The 22,203-nt window shown below is 37.1% G+C and overlaps 1 protein-coding gene across 1 annotated transcript; it reads right to left on the reverse strand.

Annotated features, from left to right (window-relative positions):
- Positions 1 to 21,158: 21,158 nt before the first annotated feature.
- LOC110943223 lies at positions 21,159 to 21,959 on the reverse strand. The gene has a single exon (XM_022184974.1). The coding sequence runs from the start codon at positions 21,957 to 21,959 to the stop codon at positions 21,159 to 21,161; it is 801 nt and encodes a 266-aa protein (XP_022040666.1).
- Positions 21,960 to 22,203: the final 244 nt, after the last annotated feature.

The raw sequence follows: 22,203 nt of genomic DNA on the forward strand, positions 1-22,203 counted from the left end.
GTTTTATACACATACGTACACATGTAAACGAAAAAAAAATACACATGTGAATAACAACATTATGAGTCGAATATATTGAACAAAAGATAAAAAAAAATTAAGTAAAAGTCACATTATTATATATAATCTCAGATTATTCATATACTCTATCATTAAACATGAGAGAAACAGATATTCAAGTGAAAAAGATTCAACATGAGAGTAACCGCCTAACTTTTAAAACCCAAAATACCAAACGTGAGTTAAAGGAGAATATTTAAACTTCTTACAAATCCTCTTAACTTGGATATATGACTACAATTTAAAAAAAATAATGTCAAATCAAAAGGTAACCACTGTTCTAAACCTCACAAAATTAAAAAAGAAAAGTCAAAAAAGCATATATTATCTATGCAAGCTTTACGTGGTTGTTGTTATTCTTATGAATTCCTCTTCTGAAGCATTTCATCAAAGAACCTTTAGATAATCTGAAGAAAAACAAAATGAAGGTTGATATTCGTCCAGGCGGTTGAAGGAAATAAGAAACTGTCGATTTATATTTTTTTCTTTGAATATTTGATTCGAATTTTGTTTAATAGGATCAATAAATTGAAATCACAAGAAAATAGGAAATCAGTTACCATGTTTAGTAACTGATTGATTTTGATGAATCTTATTTGATTGGTTTATAATTAAAAAATAAATTTTGTATAGGTAATGACAATCTTACCCTTAAAATCTTAAAACTAATCAAGGGTTGGGATTTGTTCATTTTGTTTACAAATAAGGTGGAGGTTCACAAATGAACCTAACCCTGTACGCATATGTATAAAAACGGATATACGTATGTGTATCAAATAGTTTGGCTGAACACTAATTGTGTATATTTTAAATTTAACAAATTTGTTAATTGGTGACAGAAATGAAGAGAGAGAATGTAATTAAATATTTAATTGGAAATAGAATTAGTTAGCAATTTACCCTTATGCCCTTTTCATTTATTTTCTACATATAAATAATTAGAAAACTACCATTATTATAAATCTCAAGATCTCCAAAATCAATGGACAAGATTTGTTCATTTTGTTCACAAAAACACTATGGTTCAATCTTGAACCCTACCCTATGCGTACATATGTAATTCGAGTAATACATATATGTACTTTGAGTATTTAACGCAAGTACATATGTGTATAAACCATTTATTAGTTCTCTTTGTGTATGTTTTATACACAATATCATTAGTCAACTTTGTGAATCTGACATAAAAATCAACGACCCAATGACAATGAATTTATGAGGTGCATTAATTTTGTTGGCAATTAAAATTCTGAAATTTTTTTTTGAACGGCAAATTTGGATCACTGACGGACCACTGGAGTATTATCGTGCCACCAGCAGAACCACCCGATCATATCCGTCTCCACTAGGCAATGCCTATACACCAATTCAGGAGGAAACCCAATAAATATAGGAAAAACCCTCTTTGTGGGAATTGGACCCAAGACCTATTGGTCCCAAAGCCTTATCCCACCCCCAAAATTTAAGTTTTGCGTGTGAAAATTCAATTGGCCAACCGATCGGTCAAGATTTGTCTTTTAGTGCCCTTGTTGAAGTGTAAGCCGATCGAATAAGATTTGTCGTTTGTATAGTGTCTTCAATCGAGTAGCTCACTCGATCGGCTAGGAAATGTTTCAATCGAGTAGCTCACTCGATCGGCTAGGACTTCAGTTCGTTCCACCGGCATATTCATCCAATCGGCTAGCACTCTAGCCGAACGGCTAGCTTTTCTGTTCGATTGACCATCATATCCAACCAATCGACATTGTTCACCCCATTTAATCAGTTCTTTAAAATCAATTGTGCTGTCAACATACATCAATTGCATTATTAAAACATCACGGTTCAATAGGATTACATTGAAAATTAAAGTTGTCGGCCATCAATTGCATAACAGTGTCTATGGTCCAATCAATGAAAAGTAAGCATGTTGTCACGGGCCAAATATTTGAAGGTCGCAATGCTGTGGGCTGCGCTTGAACGCTTGGGTTACTGGCTAGTCCTGGACTTTATCGGGGAACGGAGTCAGTGTCAATGAAGAGGTGTACGTGCCTAGTCGTGCAAACGACGAACGCACCACTGGTCGAGAGCTGGCGCCGCTCTCCTGATGAGTCCAAGGCAGGACGAAACCAGTGACCCACACAAAGAAGCGGGATGGATTGGCTTGTCCCCGGGACTTGGGGACGCCACACGGGGATCGGAAACTAACCCCGTGACAACTTGGTATCAGAGCAGAACGATTCTCGGATACGTTGGAACGTGACTCTTGACCAAATGAGCTTAACATTTAGAGTATGGTTGCGCAATGGTGGTGGGAGAAGACCAAATATGGGTTTGCTTCGGCAAAGGTCTTTGTACTCCGCGAGTATGGGATCGTGAGAGCCGCTCAAGTATAGTTGCAGTGAAGCCCTCCGTGTTATGTTCAAAAATCTACGGTCCAAGCAGCACCGTAAAAAGGGAAGTTTTGTGAAAGCTGCTACAATTATTCAGGTTTCCCATATTCCTGAAACAAGGTGAAACATCGGCACCTAATCCGATGCGGCGGACGTCAGCGCCACTTAAAACCAAAACTGACGTACTTATTGAACATGCACGACAGAAGATCATTGTTGCTGTGCTTCCGGGTGTCCTACCCTCCCAAAGTGAATCATGCTCAACATAAGGGGATCATGCATTGTCAAGTATGCGAGCTGGTATGGGACGGCGAGCATGCACGAGGACGTGCATGAAATGGTGGTGGGAGAGTGTCACGGGCCAAATATTTGAAGGTCGCAATGCTGTGGGCTGCGCTTGAACGCTTGGGTTACTGGCTAGTCCTGGACTTTATCGGGGGACGGAGTCAGTGTCAATGAAGAGGTGTACGTGCCTAGTCGTGCAAACGACGAACGCACCACTGGTCGAGAGCTGGCGCCGCTCTCCTGATGAGTCCAAGGCAGGACGAAACCAGTGACCCACACAAAGAAGCGGGATGGATTGGCTTGTCCCCGGGACTTGGGGACGCCACACGGGGATCGGAAACTAACCCCGTGACAATGTGATTTTTAAAAGTTGGTCAGATCATTCATAAGCTTCACGTGACAATGTGATATGAGTGTTTGAATGTAATGATTAAAAGTGATCGCGGTTATATTCTAGTTGAGTAAATCAAAGTCCGCATGTGAAGTCATTATATGCATGTGAAGTTGTCAGGTCAAATAAGTCAATAACGATACTAAATTGATGTGTTGTTCAGTTACATTTTTTGCCGTGTTATGTAGTGTCTCCAATCGGCTACATCAACCGATCGGCTAGCATCTTTGTGTGAAGCATTTCCAATCGGTTAGCTCAACCGATCGACTAACTTTCCTATCAAAATGCCAACCGATCGAACAACAAGTTTGACTTTTTGTTGACTCACTCGATCGAACAACGTTCCGACCGATCGAACAGCATCCCTGACCGATCGAACAACGTTTCTTTCCGATCGACCAGCATACTATCCGATCAATCAACCTCCTGTTCGATTCAGTTGTTTGATATTTTTAAACTGATCGTTTGATTGTGTGTTTGCAGGTGATTCAAGGTGATTTACAAAGTGCAATTTTGAGGAATTTGAGTGAAAAATAATTTTTTTGAACCAAGTCGTTTCACAAAGAAATTGTGGTTAAAAATGCTTGACGAACAGGAAAACAATAACCTTGAAAGATCAAACAATTGGTATAGTGGTTGTTATCTTGAGTCAAAGGAGGTTGTGGTTGAAAGATTTAAATATTTTATGCGTAGGAAACATGAGAAGTTTAATGATCTGGAAAAGCGATATGATGATTTACTTAAAGGTTTGAGAATGCATTACATAACGATATCAGACGTTGAACAGATATCTAAGTTTGCAGATGCATTACCTTTAGAGTGGGATGGATTTCTGTGTAAGGTGAAAAAGGATTCTAGGTTCTCAAAATTTAGTCCAGGTGATTTCATCAGAGAGCTTAGAACACAAAATTGTGAAATTGAGAAGAAAAAGAAAGAGTTGAAAGAGGAATTAGAAAGAAACTCAGAAAATATAAGTTTGGATGTGATTTTTGAAATAATAAAAAGAATTAGAAATGGTCTTGATGTAAGAAGTAGGATGAAATATGATTACAAGAGAGGTTGTTTTTTAAATGAAGATTTGAATCCTGCTGATATGGTTAAAATTTTTCTTGCAGGAACGTCAAATATTGAAGAATCCAAGAAAGATGAAACTTCAAAATGTGAAGTTGTATGTTTGAAATGCGAAAAATCAGAAGCAGACAATATGAAACTCTTGAAGGATGTGGAGAGTTTAACATTGGAAATCAAAAGCTTGAAGGATGAGAAAGAATTTGATAATAAACAGATTCTTGAAATACGAGAAATTTGTGAGAAAATGAAGATTGAAAATGTCAAACTGTTGAGTGGAGTGAACAGTTTGACATCAGAAAACAAAATTTTGAAAGAAAAAATTGAAAGTTTTGAAAATGAAAAATTAAAAACTAAAATAGAATTTCAAAGTCAAATAAAAATTCTTGAAGATGGGAGATCTATTTTTAGCAAGAACAATATTGAAAAGCAGAAGGTAATAAATTCCCATCGTCAGACGATTATTGTTGGAACGTCGTTGACCCTAAATGAGTCGATCAGAAGAGTCGTTTATCCAATTCAAAGGCGGAATCAGTGAATTAGACGCTCAAACTAAATATAATGCTTCACTTTATTGATTTTGACAATGTTTACAACCTGGAAGCAATTTGGCCGCACTTCGTTACAGAATCAGGACCGTGCCAAATGAAACAGACATGCACCTATTTATAATAGATCTGGTTCGCTTATATGGTCTGTCCTAAAAGTGGACCCTAAAAGCGGACCTGTGTGATATGTGTGGTTCGCTTATATGGACAGTGTCCATATAAGCGGATCTCAATGCTAATTCACCACATTTTGTTTCTCGAACCTCGTGCACAGAATATTCTAACCTATCCTAATCTATTACATGATACAAGACGAAGTCAATAGACGTAGTGCACCAACAGACTCCCCCTCGGATATTGACGAAGTCTTCAGTGAACATTCTCTGTTATGCCACCTCTTCAGTCTTGATCATCTTTGCCAACTTGTTCAGATTGTAACAATATAAGTATCCTTCTATCTTTCTCTTTGATCATCTTAACAATATTCATCATCTGTAGGCTCCCCCTCTCGTCAAGCTTCCGTGCTTTTAGGGATCGACACCTTGCTTTTCAGCTACAAACTCTTCAGTCTTCAGACTCCCCCTTAAACTCTGCTCTCGGGATCATAGTCTGATATAACATCTGCAATTCTCAAACAAATGATACGTAATAATCATTTTAAAACCATTAACCAGAAACCGTAATCTAGCTCTATTCAACTCTCTATATCACTTCCCCTATCAATAATCTTTACAGTTTTTGACAATATAAAGAATCCAACTTCCCCACAAATTATCATTCAAGTTCAAGTTAATGATCTTGAAGATATCACAAACTTGTTTTTGAAGTTTTCTAGAAATTTCAAATTTCAAATTAATGAACTTGTTTTATTTTCAGAAACACAATCAGCTTACTTAGATTTTGAAACTCAGCAACTCAGACATCGGTTGTCGAAAATAAAACAGAAATCAAAATATTTTTGTATTTTCTGAAAATATAAAGCAGTAAAGAAATATGTACACACATATTTACAAACAATATTTTTGTATGAGTATGCGTCAGAGGATCATATCAGTTTTTGACAAGTCACAAGTACCGTTAAGCTTTAAATCGTACTCAGTATTAAACAATTTACCTAGACTGTTTCTAAATTCTCACACAATTTTCAAACTATTCAGGATACGAATTAGATGATTTATGAACTTAGCTTATTCATGTGTCCCACCTCTTGAATATACTCCCGTATCCAGAATCTCAATATTAAGATACACAAGTGATTGTACTAAAATGATGTCTGTACATAATTTAGGATATGCGAAAACTGAGGAATCTCAGGTCGATACTTCCGTATGCGCAGAGAGATATCAGTTTCGACTTTTAGGTATGTCCCCTTTAGAGGATCTTTTTGCTACAACAGATGATTATCAATTTTATTGTCTAATCAATCTGAGGGCTATAATGCTATGTTTCAAGCATTTCAGGCAAAGCATTATTCAAGGACTAGGTCAGAACTTCCGTTCAGCAGAAGTCCCGGAATAATACCCCAGACATCATATAGTAGGAAAAACCTAGTATATCAGAATATGAGACATTTCAAACGAGATTTCAGGGGTTACCTATATATCCAAATAGTGTTCCCCACGAATTTCGCAAATTTGAAATTTTAAGTTTATATCCCGAATAAATCTACTAAATGTGTAACAATCTATCAACATATCATCAGTAAAATTGTTTAACACTTTATACTATACAAATCTTTAGCGTACCATAACTGTCTACTGATGTACTATCATTTCCTCTTTTTACACAAAACTCAATTTTTTTAATTTTATCATGTTTTTGTATTTTTCAAAATTTCTGATGTTTTTGTATTTTCTGACAATTTTTCTCCCCCTAAAATGCAAAACCATTAAAGAAATTTGACAAACCGATACTGATAGCTTTGTCTCGCCATCCATTTTCTGCTTAGAGTGCTCTGAGTTGCAGAAAAACTATTATCAAGTACCCCCATGATCTACAACCCATTGATTTTGCCCGTTAGAAAACCGTTTTTCCAATCTGATGAATGTAATCATGTTTGTTCAGCCGTGAGGGTTTCGGCGTAGTCCATCAGCACTTATTCTAACAAAATTAACCACAACCATCACAAACACCAATCAAAAGAACAAACAACAAACAAACAAACAACAAACAAACAAACAACAAACATCACATATTGTTCAAATTTTCACAAAACAACACACAAACTCCCTGTCTGACCAAACCAGAGTTCATCTTCGTCCTACTCTAGTGCCAGGCTACTCTTATTTGCATTCTGACAATCTTCTGCACCATTGAGTACCTGCACATTCAAACTTTATCAAATACTCAAACAATTTTACACACAAAAATTTCAATCAATAAAAATAGATTCCGATTCATGCTTCGCGATAAAGGAAGCTCCGGCAATTCCAACCGCTTAATCAAACATGGTGTCCACCCAGGCCTCAGCAGCCTTAGGTGTAACCTTGATTCTAGCAACCTGAATTTTAAAGTTTTCAGCCTTGAGCGGTGGAAAATTTGCATCATAGCCAACCAAAACTGAATCCTTAGACGTTTTCACCTCAGAAGTTGAACTTATTGTTTCAGTTTTTGGTTTCCAAATTTGTTTCTGTTTCTCATCTTTTATCAAATCAACACGTTTCTTAACCGACCATACTTGACCTTCCAGAGTACCTCTTTTGTAAAAATTTGTCTGTTTTGCAATCTTTTGTTTCTGAGCAACACATGGTTTCCAAAACTCTTGAGGTTTTGTCTTATCAACTGATGATTTCCATCTCTGTGTTGTTCGAAATCTGGGTGTGTGAGAATTCCAGGTCTGTTTTGAATTGAACTTGTTTGGGTTTGATTTCCAATTTTGATTCAGAGCAAACTTGTTTGTGTTATATCCCCAAGTTTGTTTCAAATCAAATCTGGTTGACCTCGGTTTCACACTCTCAGATTTCTGTTTTTCAACATCAACAGGCTGTGGATTTGGACACTTTCATGCAACATGTCCAATTTGATTACATTTAAAACAGACTGTCTTTGAAACATCCTTAGCCTGATGTTGTTTCCTTTTCATAGCCTCAAACTCTACATTAGACTGTTGTCCAATTTTGAGTTTTTCTTCTTCTGTAAAACTTTTTCCTTGAACAAAACTCGTTTTTGTCTGGAAATTTTGCCTGTTACTTCTATTCCAGTTTTGTTCCTTTTTATAACCCAAACCAGCTTTCATGTTTTTCTTTTTGGAACCCGATTTGTTATAAGAACCTCTGTAACCTTTACCAGCAAACTTCGACATTTCAGATTTCTGAATTTCAACCATCTTGAAAACTTTGTCAATTTTCTCTGAAATCACATTCTGAATCGGGAAAACAACGTCTAAGAATAATTTGTCTGATCCAATCATGGTATAAACCAATCCCTTTGAATCATCATTCAAATTTTTCTCGGATGTTGTATTTTTCAGATATTCATCATGAAAATTTCCTTCATTTTCAACTTGTGATTCAGTTTTACCTGCATCAACTGACTCTTCTTTGAAAACACTTTCAACAACTTTATCAACCACCCCTGAATCATTGATATCATCAGATTTGGTATAAATCACATCGATGTTGTCGGGTAACTGATCAACCATGTTGATTACTTTTTCCACTTTTTCGCCATCATAGAATGTATAATTATTCTCCAACGGTGGTGGAACTTGATGGTATTCAGACCTTATTCCCTTTTTGTTCTTTTCAGACTCTTTCTCATCGGGTGTTATGTTGAAAATACGTTCCAGAATATATGAAGATGAATGATAGCTTTGCAATTTATTGACCAACTTTTCTTTGTCTGCCAATTCTTGTTTAAGCTTAGCAACATCATCAATATATTGGTTTACCACTCTTTGTTTATCTTCAAATCTAGCTTCAAGAAATTTAGTGTTTCTTTGACAAGCACACAATCTATCATCTAGACTTTTGACTTTACTCTTTAAAGTTTCATATGCTTCTTTTACAGTTTCATATGACAGTTTCATTACATCATATTCTTTTTGCAACTCTTGAATTTTGATGTCTTTTGGAACACATTCGTTGCAACCAGCTGAACACTTTTCTTTTAAAACCTTGTTTTCTATTTCAAGATCATCACTTTTTTGTTTCAATTTTTCATTTTCTTGTTTCAAAAACGTTTCAATTTCACTCATCTCATGACATTTTTCTTTGAAAATTTTATTTATTTTAGTAAATTCAATGGCTCTGTTGTTGAGTTTTCATCTTTCTCAATACAAGCACTGCACGTTTCCATGCATTTCTTGCATTGCTGTTCAGCTTCATTATCAATTTTATCAGAAGTATCAGTTTGAATAATTACCTCAATGACTGGCACTTTGGTTTCCTCAGTCTTCTGAATCTGATCTTCTTCATCGACTTGCACTTTGTCTTCAATACCTTCCTCGGCTTTCTTTTCAACCTTCTTCACTTCATTCACCATCTTTTCACTTTCAGTCACAATCTCTTCGACTGTCTTCTTCTTTTTCTTTTCCAGACTAGCAAAAATTACTTTACGAATGCCTTCTTCAACCTGCTGTTTGTACCTTGGATTCTCCCTAATGCCTTTGCACCAAACATCCACAGTAGGAATAGCAGCAACTAGTGCATCAAGGTCAACTGTCTTTGGATCAACAGTTAGATTTCCTTGAAGATCAACATAGCATCCTTTATCTTTGCTCCACCTACCTGCCCATGTTGCTTCTCTGAAAGCATTATACACATCATCCAATCTCATACGAGCATGTCTTTCTTCTCGAGTCAGTGTTACTTCAGCCACCATTGCTTTAGCCCCCACTTTGATAACCTCATCATCATGTTGACTCCAATCATAACCCTCATTCTCATAGATTATGGAACCTGGTGCTTCTGCGTCTTTCAAACCCAAATTTTGAACCATAGATTCATAATCATTTTCTATACTATCCACAGTTTGACTACAGAAAGACAAAGCAGCTTTCTTTTCTTTGGATGATCCTCCATCAATTTGCTTTCTGGTTGGCTGTTCATTGCTCTTTTGATAGATAGCTTTTTTGTAGTAATCATCACGAAACGGATTTACACTATCATCAATTCTATTGTTTGGACATTCCCTCCTGAAGTGACCGTTTTCCTTACACTTGAAACAAGTAACTTTATTTTTGTCAAAACCCATCTTCGTTCCAGGCCCATCCAAACATTTTCTGCCAGTGTTCTCCATGAATCGTTGAGCTCTTCGAATGACACTCGCCATGCACCAACGAATATCCATTAGTTCCATTTCTTCTGGATGCACCTGATCATAATCCTTTTTTGTCAAGTTAGGATTTCCGATCTTTCCTGCAATTAGACCTTCGTAAGATACCAGAATGGAAGCTAGAAAGCTCATGTGCTGTTGAGCAAATTCATTATTCAGCAATGGAGAATTCTTCCAATCATCTTCATGTGGTAAGGCTTCAACAAGTTTATCCACCATTTCTTCTCTCTCTTTCCTAATGTCAAATCTTTCCAACTCAATCTTCAGATGACAAAAACGTTCTATCATTTGACGAACTGTTTCATTCTTCATGCAGCTAAACATATCAAACTCCTTTTTCAACAAAGATATTTTGTGTTTCTTGATATCTTTCCCTCCTTCAGCTTTCAATTTTAACGCTTCCCAAATTGACTTAGATGTTTCACCATACTGAAGCAGTGAAAAAATATCCTCTCTGATAGATTGTTAAAGTAGAGTCTTCATTCTCAATTCTACTGAATGTTCCTTTTTATCATCTGCTGTGAAGTCTTTCAGTGTGATCAATTCACGTCTATCATTTCTTGGTTTATTATATCCCAAAGTTAAACAAATCCAGCTATCATACGCATAAGCTTGCACCCAATTCTCAAATCTTTCATACCACCAGTGATAATCTTCAATATTCATGAGCTTTGGTGGTCTTTGATGATTTCCGTACACATTGTCGTAACTCAAACTTTCTGATATCACTTTAGTAGCATTCTATGGAGTAATTGGTACATCTTCTGAAGTAAATGCGTTGTAAAACGTGTTGTAAAACTCTTCGCCAAAATACGACATCTTTAATCACCTGAAAGCAATGACCTGGAAGCAAACAAACAAACTTAATCAGTTCAAACAATATCAAGTAATTTGAAATATACTAATACTCGATTGTCGTGAAATAATCTTGACACTTGGACAAAAATCGGATTGAACGTATGAGCGAAACTTCTTTGAACAAATGAGCGGACCAATCAAAATGACCGAATAAGCGAACTTGATTGGACATATAAGCGGATCACTTGATTGGACATATAAGCGGATCTCGTTCGAGCGAATCTAGTTGATGTCTGTTCGAGCGGATCTAACAAGATATTTCAAGCGGACCTGATTTTACGTTCGAGCGGACCTGAAACGGTTATTCGAGCGGACCAGAAAATGTATGCTCGAGCGGACCAGGTTTGTACGTAAAAGCGGATCTAGGCTGTTTTTGGAGCGGACCAGAGTCATAAAAGCGGACCGAACAGGTTAATTCGAGCGGATCTCCGATTAACCGTAAAAGCGGACCTCAGTTTTTAACCAATTTTGACCATTTTTAATCCGAATTTTAACTCGAAACTTTCAAGGGTTTGTTATTGTCTAGTAATACACGTCCTGTGAAAAATTTGTCCAATTTTAACCGTGGAAACTTGTCTAAATCGAAAAAGAAGGTGTAGAAGACAGAAAACGGATCAAATTTGAGCTGAACTCTTCCTCCTGAGCTCTGATACCACTTGTTGGAACGTCGTTGACCCTAAATGAGTCAATCAGAAGAGTCGTTTATCCAATTCAAAGGCGGAATCAATGAATTAGACGCTCAAACTAAATATAATGCTTCACTTTATTGATTTTGACAATGTTTACAACCTGGAAGCAATTTGGCAGCACTTCGTTACAGAATCAGGACCGTGCCAAATGAAACAGACATGCACCTATTTATAATAGATCTGGTTCGCTTATATGGTCTGTCCTAAAAGTGGACCCTAAAAGCGGACCTGTGTGATATGTGTGGTTCGCTTATATGGACAGTGTCCATATAAGCGGATCTCAATGCTAATTCACCACATTTCGTTTCTCGAACCTCGTGCACAGAATATTCTAACCTATCCTAATCTATTACATGATACAAGACGAAGTCAATAGACGTAGTGCACCAACAATTATTCGACTTGAAAAGGAAGCTGAATGTGCTCGAAATAAAATTGACGAGCTTGAAAAGAAATTGAAAGGTTTTGTGATTTTTTCAGAATTATTTATTGAATTATCCTTGTCCAAAACCGATCAATTCAGTTCCAATAAGTGACAATGTCACAAATTTTGACAAAGTCAAAATTGAAGATTGTGATGACAAATCTGATGATGAAAAAGAAAAAGAAGAAAAAAAAAACATTTTTGAAATTAAATGAAATGTTTAAAAATACTGTTTTACATTCTACTGAGAAAGGTGAATGCTTAACGCAAAAACCCGTACAGAAGAATGTGGAACAGAAACAAAAAGATAAAAAATCGAAAAATTTTCAAAAAGAAAATAAAAGCTCATCAGATCAATCATCCAATCACAATAAAAAATCACAAAAATTTAAAAATCAAAACTCAAAAATAGTTGGTAATCAGTGGTGCAGGTTTGACCACAGTACTCAAATGCCAAATCAAGGATACAAGAAGAGAAATGACTACCACAAGGCAACTCAATGCTTCGATCTAAGTGTGTGGTATGAAGATGGTGAATGGTACGATAACAGGGTGTGCTACACTTGTGGTGTTCGAGGACACATTGCTGTTAACTGCCAAAGTCAGTGGTTTGAGACGAGAAGATGCTTTGAATGCCAAATCAAAGGTCATATTGCCAGAGATTGCCCAATGAGATCAAAGGAAAGATCGAAGGCTAAGTCTCAGAAAATGGAAAAGAAATCAGTCAATGTGAAGCCCAAAGAACAGAAAGTGGAAGAAAAGAAAGTAAAGCTTTCACAAGGGCAGAAAGACAAACTGAGGAAGAAAAGGAAGAAGGCAAGAGAGTATTTGGAAAGGATTTTGTCCTCGGATACAACAAGAAAATCCGAAAAGAGTTCTGATAATCCAGTTTGCTCATCAAAGACTCACAAATCAAGCAAACTGAGTTCATCAGATACAAATCTGAGGACAGACAGGTTAAAAAAGAAAGAAAAAGTTCCTAGCGATGAATTTGTTTCTTCGGAAGCAAAGGAGCCACGTGTTGGCGATGAATCTGACTCATTAAAGTCAGACAAGCCACATTCAGGGAATGATTCTGGTTCGTCAAAACCAGAAGAGCCATTTGTTGAGGAAAAAACTGTCAAACCCAAGGCTGGTCAGGCTTGGGTGAATCTGTTTAAATGAAAAACCTGACTTGCCGGAACTCCCAGGTTGGTAAGTGTGGAGTAGGAATCGGCATCTTTCTTGAGAAATTCACAGGTTGGTAACTGTGATATTTTGATCTTTCAAGAAGTTAATCAAGGACATTAAGTTGTACTTGATTTAACTTTCTTACCAAGTGGTGTTGTTGAAAGAACCTAAAAATGTAAAATTTTCAAATAATGGTACGAGAACAATGTGATGAAAGAACCCCAAGTTTGTGAAAAGACAAACAAAACTTATTTTCCGGAAAAACCATTTTGATTAAAACAAACTTAAGTGTTTTGAAATCTAAATGGGAAAATAGTTTGTTGTCAGGGGGAGTTCTGATTGTTTAAGCTGAGTGAATGGCGAATTGAAGCGATTCGATATCAGTTTGTCATGTTATTTGTATAGTCTATTGTTTTCAAATTTTCCCGGAAAATCAAAATTGAAACATATTTTGATTTTAGGGGGAGTAAGAAAATTTTTAGAAATTTTGAAAATTTGAAAATTCAAAACCATGATAAAACCAGAAAAAGCCAAAAACATTGAAAAAATTCGAAATGAGTTTTGGTGAGAAAAGAGGAAATGATAGTAAATCAGTGGACTATCACAGCATGCAAAAGAAATGAAATGTCAAATGTGATAAACGATCTCACTAATGATGTGACGATAGGCTCAGCTAGATTAGTAGATTTGCGATAACGATACAAACTAAATGAAAAAGCCTAGTTCTAGTAGGAAACATGGTTGAAAGCATAGTACTTAGTTTTGTGTACCTACTCAGTAATCGCTGAATGCCAAAAAGCATAAAAAACCGGTCAGTTTGTGAACTTTCACAACTTGCTGAAAAGTCGCTGTGATTGTGCATTTCATTTTGCAAAGATTTAAACTTGTTTTATTTCTTCATTTTGTTTAAGCATTGGACATCCTCTGCGTATACGTGAGTATCGACCTGGATGTTATTGCCTAAACGTTCTGCTTTATTTTCTTTGGTGTTTCGTTTAAGCTTTGGATCACCTCTGCGTATACGGGAGTATCGACCTGGTGGTTAAAGCCTAAACAACTTCAACTTGTTTTATTTTCTTATTTTGTTTAAACATTGGACTTTCTCTGCGTATACGGAAGTATCGACCTGATTGTTAATGTTTAAACATTCTGCGTTATTTTCGCACAAATCACAGTTGATGAAAGTTTAAAGGCATTACTTGAGTTAGTGTATTGCATGATGAGGGGATATGCTAAGATCGTGGGGTCCATAGAACTTAGTGCAAAATTAATATACCTTAAACGTATCGGTAAGCATTTGGAAAGTTTTTAGATTGAGTTTTAGAGGACAACTATATCGTCAATCTATGTGAATCGTTTAGAAGTTAAAATGATTAAAAGCTTAACGGTGCTAGTGATTTGTCTCAAGAACTGATATGATCCTCTTACACAAACTCACAAAAATATTGATTGTAAATATTTCTTTACTGCATTTCATTCAAAACAAAAATCCAAAAAGATTTTCAGAGTGTTTAGCATAAAATTTTGAAAATTCAAAAAGATTTTCGACAAACTGATGTTGAAGAGCTGATAATCAAAATTCGAGTGCTAAACATGATGAACAGGATTGGGAGAATATGTTGAAAACTTTGAATGTCATATACAAAGTTTTGTAAGATTGTGTGGTTAGTTAATCAAGGTCATTCATTTGAACTTGATGTAACTATACAAATTGATGAATGAATGATTTCTACCAGTAAGTTTTTTAAATCCAACTGTTATAAATTTGTGAAACTTATGTTGAGGTAGAGGATGTGCAGATTAACCAGGTTTCAAATCCTGAGCAAATGCAGAACAAAGCCAGGAATTGATTCTGAACTTGTGATAGCCAGACTACGATCCCGACAGCTAAGTCTAAGGGGGAGTCTAAAGACGAGCTCAACGCAAACGGAAGCGTGGATTCAAAATGCCAGGAATCTATCCTGAAGATCTTGTATTCGGAAAGCCAGGTGTCGATCCCAAAAAGCACGGAAGCTTGACGAAAGGGGGAGCCTGAAGAAAAAGAGTCTAAGCGAGAGGGGAGCAACTGAAGTCAAAAACAGATCCACGGGGATTCTGTTCGAGAAAGAGGGAGTCTATGGTTGCTGATACCGTCAAACCTTCAAGAAGACTCAAAGAGAGAGAGAGAGAAAGAAAAGTTGCTACGAGTTTGACTACGGATTGACTGCGGCAATATCCAAGGGGGAGTCTGTTAGTGCAGTAATGTCTATCGTCTTCGTCAATTAGAACCGTAGCAGAAAAGGAAGAATTCTAGGCTTTATGTTGTAATTAGTAGTAAAAAGGGAAGGTGGCATTATTGTAAATAAGAGGGAATCTCTTATAAGCCTTGGCCTATAAATAGGAGACATAGGGTTTTGATTAGAGACTTTTGCCATTTGTGAGCTTTGAGAGCTTAGGTGCTTAGAGAGAGAAATTAGAGAGAGAAAGTGGCAAAACGTGATTCACGGAGCTTGTATTCGTTAGATCATAAATAGAATCACCGATTAGTATACGTTTCGTGTGTTCGGTCACGCACGTTCACGGATGATGACAGTGATCAAGGTGCTTCTGGATTGTTAATTAGAGATCTAGCTGTTCAAGAAAAGGTGGATGAGTTGATAAACAATGAAATGAATGAACAGGAGGATGAAGTTCAGAATGAAACATCATCATCTGGTAAGCATCCTGTTGATCAGGTACTCCTCTCGAATCCTACTGTCATTTATTTAAATGCTCAACAACAAGGAGAGGTAGAGGTAAGAAGAACAAGGGCTGAAATGCTTAAAGAATTGGGGTTAGAAGATGGAAAATTCAAGTTCGATATTGAAGATGAAATTCCCCAGTCTCCTGCAAAAGATTTTGAGCCTAGATATCCACATGAAGCAGATCACTATGACGAAGTGATTGTTGAAGATGCTTCTGATTCGGAGGAAGATAGATTTGATTTTCACTATGAAGGGGAAGATGCTGCATTTCCTTCATTTGCTGAATGGAAGTTCTGACCTAGTCCCCGAATAATACTTTCTGCATTGCTTGAAACATAGCATCGCCTTCAGCAAATTGATTAAACAATAAAATTGATAATCATTGCTGTTGTAAAAAAGATCCTCTAAACGGGACACACCGAAAAGTCAAAGCCGTCATCTCTCTGCGTATACGGAAGTATCGACCTGAGCTCTCACGGCCCTCGCATCTAACCCTTTACAGATATCATCTGTGGTATATTCACCTGTAAGACTGAATATTGGGATCTGGATACGGGAGTATATTCTGAGGTGGTACACGCGAATAAGTTTAAGTTCTTAAAACACTAATCTCGTATCTCGAATCAATTGAAGTTTGTGTGAAAATTTAAGTAGATCAGTATACTAACAATCTAAGTGAATCGTTTAGAACTTAAAGTGTTTAAAGCTCAACGGTACTAGTGATTTGTTATAAACTGATATGATCCTCTAGCGCGAACTCAAACAAAAATATTGTATGTAAATATGTTTGTAAATATTTCTTTACTGCTTTATATTTTCTATAAAATTCAAAAAGATTTTGATTTCTGCTTTATTTTCAACAACCGATGTCTGTATGCTGAGTTTCAAAATCTAAGTATGCTGAATGTGTTTCTGAAAATAAAACAAGTTCATTAATTTGAAACATGAAATCTTTTATTAAAAAAAAATTCAAAAACAGTTTGTGATATCTCCGAGGTCATTAATCTGGACTTGGATGATTTACTGTGAGGGATTTGGATGCTTAGATTGTTAAAATCCTTTGTAATAGAGCCAGTTTACGATCCAGTTAGCTAAATCTGCCAAATCCATGAAGTTTGTTGATAGGGGAAGAAAATCAAGTTATCCTGGACAATTTCATATTATTATATCTTAGAGTCAGGATTTTGATTTAAAAAAAGGTTCAGAAAGAGCCAGAATACAATTTCTGGACAATTTTAAAACGTCGTCACTTATAAACGTATGAGTGTTGCAGATGTTATTCCAGACTACGATCCCGAAAGCCGAGTCTAAGGGGGAGTCTGAAGATGAGCTCAACGTAAACGGAAGCGTGGATTCGAGGAGCCAGTAATCTACTCTGAAGAGCTTGTAACCGGAAAGCCAGGTGTCGATCCCAAAAGCACGGAAGCTTGACGAAAGGGGGAGCCTGAAGAGTTTACCGAAAGGGGGAGCTGAAGCTAAAGACAGAACCACGGGATTCTGTTCAAGCAAGAGGGAGTCTATGGTTACTGATACCGTAAAACCTTCAAGAAGACTCAGAGAGAAAAAGAAAGACTAGTCGCTACGAGTTTGACTACAGATTGACTGCGGCAATATCCAAGGGGGAGTCTGTTAGTGCAGTAATGTCTATCGCCTTCGTCAATCAGAACCGTAGCAGAAAATGAAGAATTCTAGAGTTTATATTGTTTTTAGTAAGAAAAGGCAAGGTGGCAATATTGTAATTATGAGGGAATCACTCATATGCCTTGGCCTATAAATAGGAGCTTTAGGGTTAACGTTAGGGACTTTTAGCCATTTGTGTAACTTGGAGGTTAGAAGTTAGAGAGAGAAACTAGAGAGAGAAAGTCCTCCAAGTGGTGATTCAAGGTTTGTACTACTTTCAGATCTATCAATGGAATCACGTTAATTGTACGGTTTGTGTTTCAGTCTCGTTCGTGCACGGATTCCGAACGTCGCAAGGTCCTTTCGCAATCGAATCGGAGTGAAAAACCGGGACCTACATTCAACGTCCTCTTTAACTCATCAAATTTTTTACCATCTGATTGATGTTTAACTTGCAAGTTTAAAAAATCTGACATGAGCTCATTTAGCTTGTGTTCAAGATCAAGATTGTTTAAACTTACCTGTTGTCCTGAAGTTTCTGGTATATCTTCAGAAAGTGCCATGAGACAGAAGTTGGCCATTTCTTCTTCTTCTTCATCAGAACAGTCATCAGATAACCATGTATCTGTCCCAGCAATTAAGCTGACTTTCTGTTGTTGCTTCTTAGCTTCCTCAAGCTTCTTTTCATAGTAAGCAACATCTTTCAGCATCTTGGTCTTGCACTCAGATGCATAATTTTTGCTTGCACTTATATCACACCACCTCAGCCTTCCCTTTATCCTTAGAGCTAACTTCTTCTTTACATCTACCATCCATCCTCCCTCTATCACTCCTCTGGTATCTCTGGCCTCCTCCCCTCAACCTCTGCTCAAATGTTTTGGTGAGCAGTGCTATAGCTTCAGCAAAAGCTGAAAAATCTGATGATGTATCAAAAGTTTCAAAACTCTAGCTGTTTGATGGTTGTGGATCATTGGAAGTTGTTTGTCTTTGTGGGTTTGACATGAGAGCTAAAGATCCCCCTCTTTGAATGGTTACTTCAAATATTTCTTCCTCTCTGGGGATCAAGATGCTGTATAAGTCATGAAGACTCATGTTTCCTAGTTCTAAGGTTGAGGACAAAGTCATTGTTAGACTCCTCCATTCTCTAGGCAAAGAATCAAGAAATTTTATGTTTCTTTCATCATTTGATTTAGTTATTCCAAATTTCTTTAGCTCGTTTAAAAGTTTTGTGAACCTTTGATATGTGTCATTTAACTTTTCATTAGGTAAACTTTTAAACCTTTCATAAGATGAGACGTTATTTGTTCTCTTGTTTCTTTTCATCCTTTTCTCCTCCTTCACAAAGATTTTCCAACCGATCCCATATTTCCTTGGCTGATGCACAAGCATCAACTTGTGAAAATATGTCATTAAGGATGGCCATTATTAATAGTGATTTTGCTCTTTCATCCCCAGCCACCAGATCCTTGTTTTCCGCGCTCCAGTTTATTTCACTTTTGGGAGCACGGGAGGCAGGGATTGCTGGTGTTTGGTCAGTTGCTGGAACTGCTGGTATATCAGTCATTGGTATATGTGGACCCCTTTCAATGGATTGAAACAGAGTTCGGTCATGACCATTAAGGAAACTGACCATCCTGATTTTCCATTGGGGGTATTCCTCTCTGACCAGAGTCGGAGGTTTGGACATAGAACCAATGTTAAAAGCGTTATTCAAACTGGCCATATTTAGTAAAAAGAAGAAGAGCGATTGATTGTTTGAAAATAATTTATTCAGTCTGCTCCGATACCAATTGTTGGACCCAGTATGGCCTTAACAACTTCTTTTTACGTAATATGGCAAGTGATTTCAGTATATGTGAAAAAGATGTGCGGAAATGGAAATCAGACTTTCAAGAAACAAGACCTACAGAATTATCAAGTTTATATCACTTTGAAACAAATTTGTTTAACAAGGTGATTGTAAGATTATTATCTAATAAAAATGAATCTTGAATTCTGTGGGTGAGAAGAGCAGTGGAGTTTGGGTGTTTGTATATGAATGCTAAGCTTCGAACTCAATTATCTTCTGCCTCTCGAGCCTTCTATTTATAGATGGCGGTGTACATGAATAAACAATTTTTTATTCATGCAATTAGTCCTACGTAAAGTAGCAATTTGACATATTCGTGGAATCCATCGTTCAAGTTGCATTTGTAATCATGATAACCAATAATGTCATGGTTCGGTCATTGGTGGCAGGATAGAGTTGTGATTTTAGACAAGTGGGGTCTTTCATCAGAAAGAATTTCTGATAAACGATTTCATCCGAAATTCTGGTGAACAAATCATCAGAAAGCCTGATGATCAGAATCGTCAGAAACTGATGATATTTTCATCAGAAATATCATCAGATCCATCATAAATGACCTTCTCTGATAATCCAAATCAACTCTTGATCAACTTGTGATTCTTTGAAGTAGATAATTTGCATTTCAGTTGTCCTATCTGATCTTCTTCTTCTTGCTGTGATCTTCAGGACTGTTATCTCTTCAGAGATCCAGTTGATTGAGATTTTCTTCAATACTTACAAATAAAGTTTCCTAACAATGTTGTATTCCCTCTTCTTCACAAAAATCGTTGAAAAGATTCGAGTTAAATTCGCCTCCCCTATCAGTTCTCAACACTTTAATCTTGAGTCCACTTTCTTTTTCAACCTGCATCTTAAATTTTTGAACCTCTGAAATGCTTCATCCTTCGTTTTAATTAGTTAAACCCACATATAGCGAGAATAGTCATCAACAATCAGCAAAAAATAATTGTTACCCCCTTTTGTTGAAGCTGTGATTGGACCACATAAATCGGCGTGTAAGAGTTGCTACGGTTCCTTGGCTCTCCACAGTGTTTCTTTCGGAAAGCTTTGTCGTGCTTGTTTAGCTATCATACACCCTTCACACCCTTCACACACCTGTGATGGATGAGTCACGTGAGGCATACCCGTAACCATACCCTTACGAGTAATTTCTTCAAGCAATTGGAAATTAGCATAGCCCATACGTGCATGCCATAACCATGATTCATCATCTAATTTCATGGTTAGGCACATAGGCTTCCCCGGTGTCAACTTAATTTTGTAGAGCCTATTTTTTGACCTCTATACCTTCATAATCAACCGACCGGTCTCGTCATACATTTTCAGAAAGCCTTGATGTATTCCCACATCATAACTTTCCTCATCCATCTGTCCTAGGCTTATCACATTGCGACGTAGGGCAGGTATGAAATAGACATTGGGAATGATAAAATGTTCACCATTTTTACAATCAAACAGTAAAGTACCTTTCCCTTTGATCTGTACTTTTGAGCCATCCCCAAAGCAAACTTGACCTGTCACTTTTTCGTCTAATTCTGAAAACAAGTTCTTCTGCCCAGTCATGTGGTTACTGGCGCCATTGTCCAAGTACCACATGTTTCCATCATACTTCTCTTCTCGGTACTGGTCAGGATACACTTTTTCTTCATTTAAGTGGACCATCTTTGCATTATCTTCTCCACTTATAGTTAACATCAGAGTTGTTTCTTCGTCTTCTTGTGTCAAGTTCACCTCTTGATCTTGTGGCTTCTTATTTTTACACTCTGAGGCGTAGTGACCATATTGTTGACATTCGAAGCATTTCACGTGACTTTTATCTCTTGGCTTTCAGTTTGTTGCACTAGTTTCTTGGTGAAACCCGCCACCCCAGCGTCCACCTCTCCCCCGGGTCGAACCTCGACCTCTTGAACCATTTCTTCCTCCTCTGCCATTATTCCAACCTCGTCCTCGACCACCCGCCGTGTTCATCTTGTTCGTTGCCTTTTGATTTGACGAATTTTCAGCCTTTGTAAACGGTAATTTGTTTTCATTCATCACACTTCCCTTCTTGAGATTTAGCCTATCCTCATAGGCCTTGTGATGCCCAATAGCCTCCTCAAATGGCATTGAATCGACATCCAAACTTTGTTCAATAGAGGCTACCAGATTAATGAACTTTTTGGGCACCGTATCGAACAATTTTCGGACTAGTTCTTCGTCCTCCAAAGTCGCTCCAACACTGTTATACTTCGATATCATACCCGAAATCTTTCTGGCATACTCATCTATAGTTTCTTCATCCTTCATATGTAAGGCTTGGAATTCACTTTTCAATATCCAAAGCCTTGCCTTTTGCACTCGTTTAGCCCCTACGTACCGCGACTTCAACGAATACCATACCTCTTTAGCCGTCTTCTTCTTGGCAGCTTGTGAAAGTATCTCTTCCAGAATGAAAGCCCGAGCTTGCTTATTCTTCTTCTTGTCTACAAGCACTCCGGTTGCCGGTTCGATGTCTTCCCACAACCCGTGGGCATCCGTGATAGCTTCCATTTTGATTGACCAAGTGTTGTAATTTGTAGCCGCAAGAATCAGACACTGAAACGGGAAGACGTTATCTTTCGGAGGATTGGAGGATGTTACGACTGACATGGTTTCGAAACGAAGAAACTTTGGCATTCAATTGGATCAGAACAGTAGCTCTGATACCAAATGTTGGGTATTAAATTGCAACAACAAGAAACAGAAGTAAAATAACAGAGTAAAATGGGTAGTCGAAAGCTTTATATATTACTGAAAGGATAAAAGCTGGTTAACAAATGTATTTTCGACTAATTTATTGAAGCTAACAAACACTGCTTAAATAGTAAATAAACACAACTGAAAATGCAGAAAA

The sequence above is a fragment of the Helianthus annuus genome, chromosome 5 (genome assembly GCF_002127325.2).
Source record: "Helianthus annuus cultivar XRQ/B chromosome 5, HanXRQr2.0-SUNRISE, whole genome shotgun sequence".
Classification (NCBI taxonomy): Eukaryota; Viridiplantae; Streptophyta; class Magnoliopsida; order Asterales; family Asteraceae; genus Helianthus; species Helianthus annuus.

What these genes read in the sequence shown, in the direction of transcription:
- LOC110943223 (XM_022184974.1), bottom strand. Translation starts at nt 21,959, where the DNA reads ATGTCAGTCGTAACATCCTCCAATCCTCCGAAAGATAACGTCTTCCCG.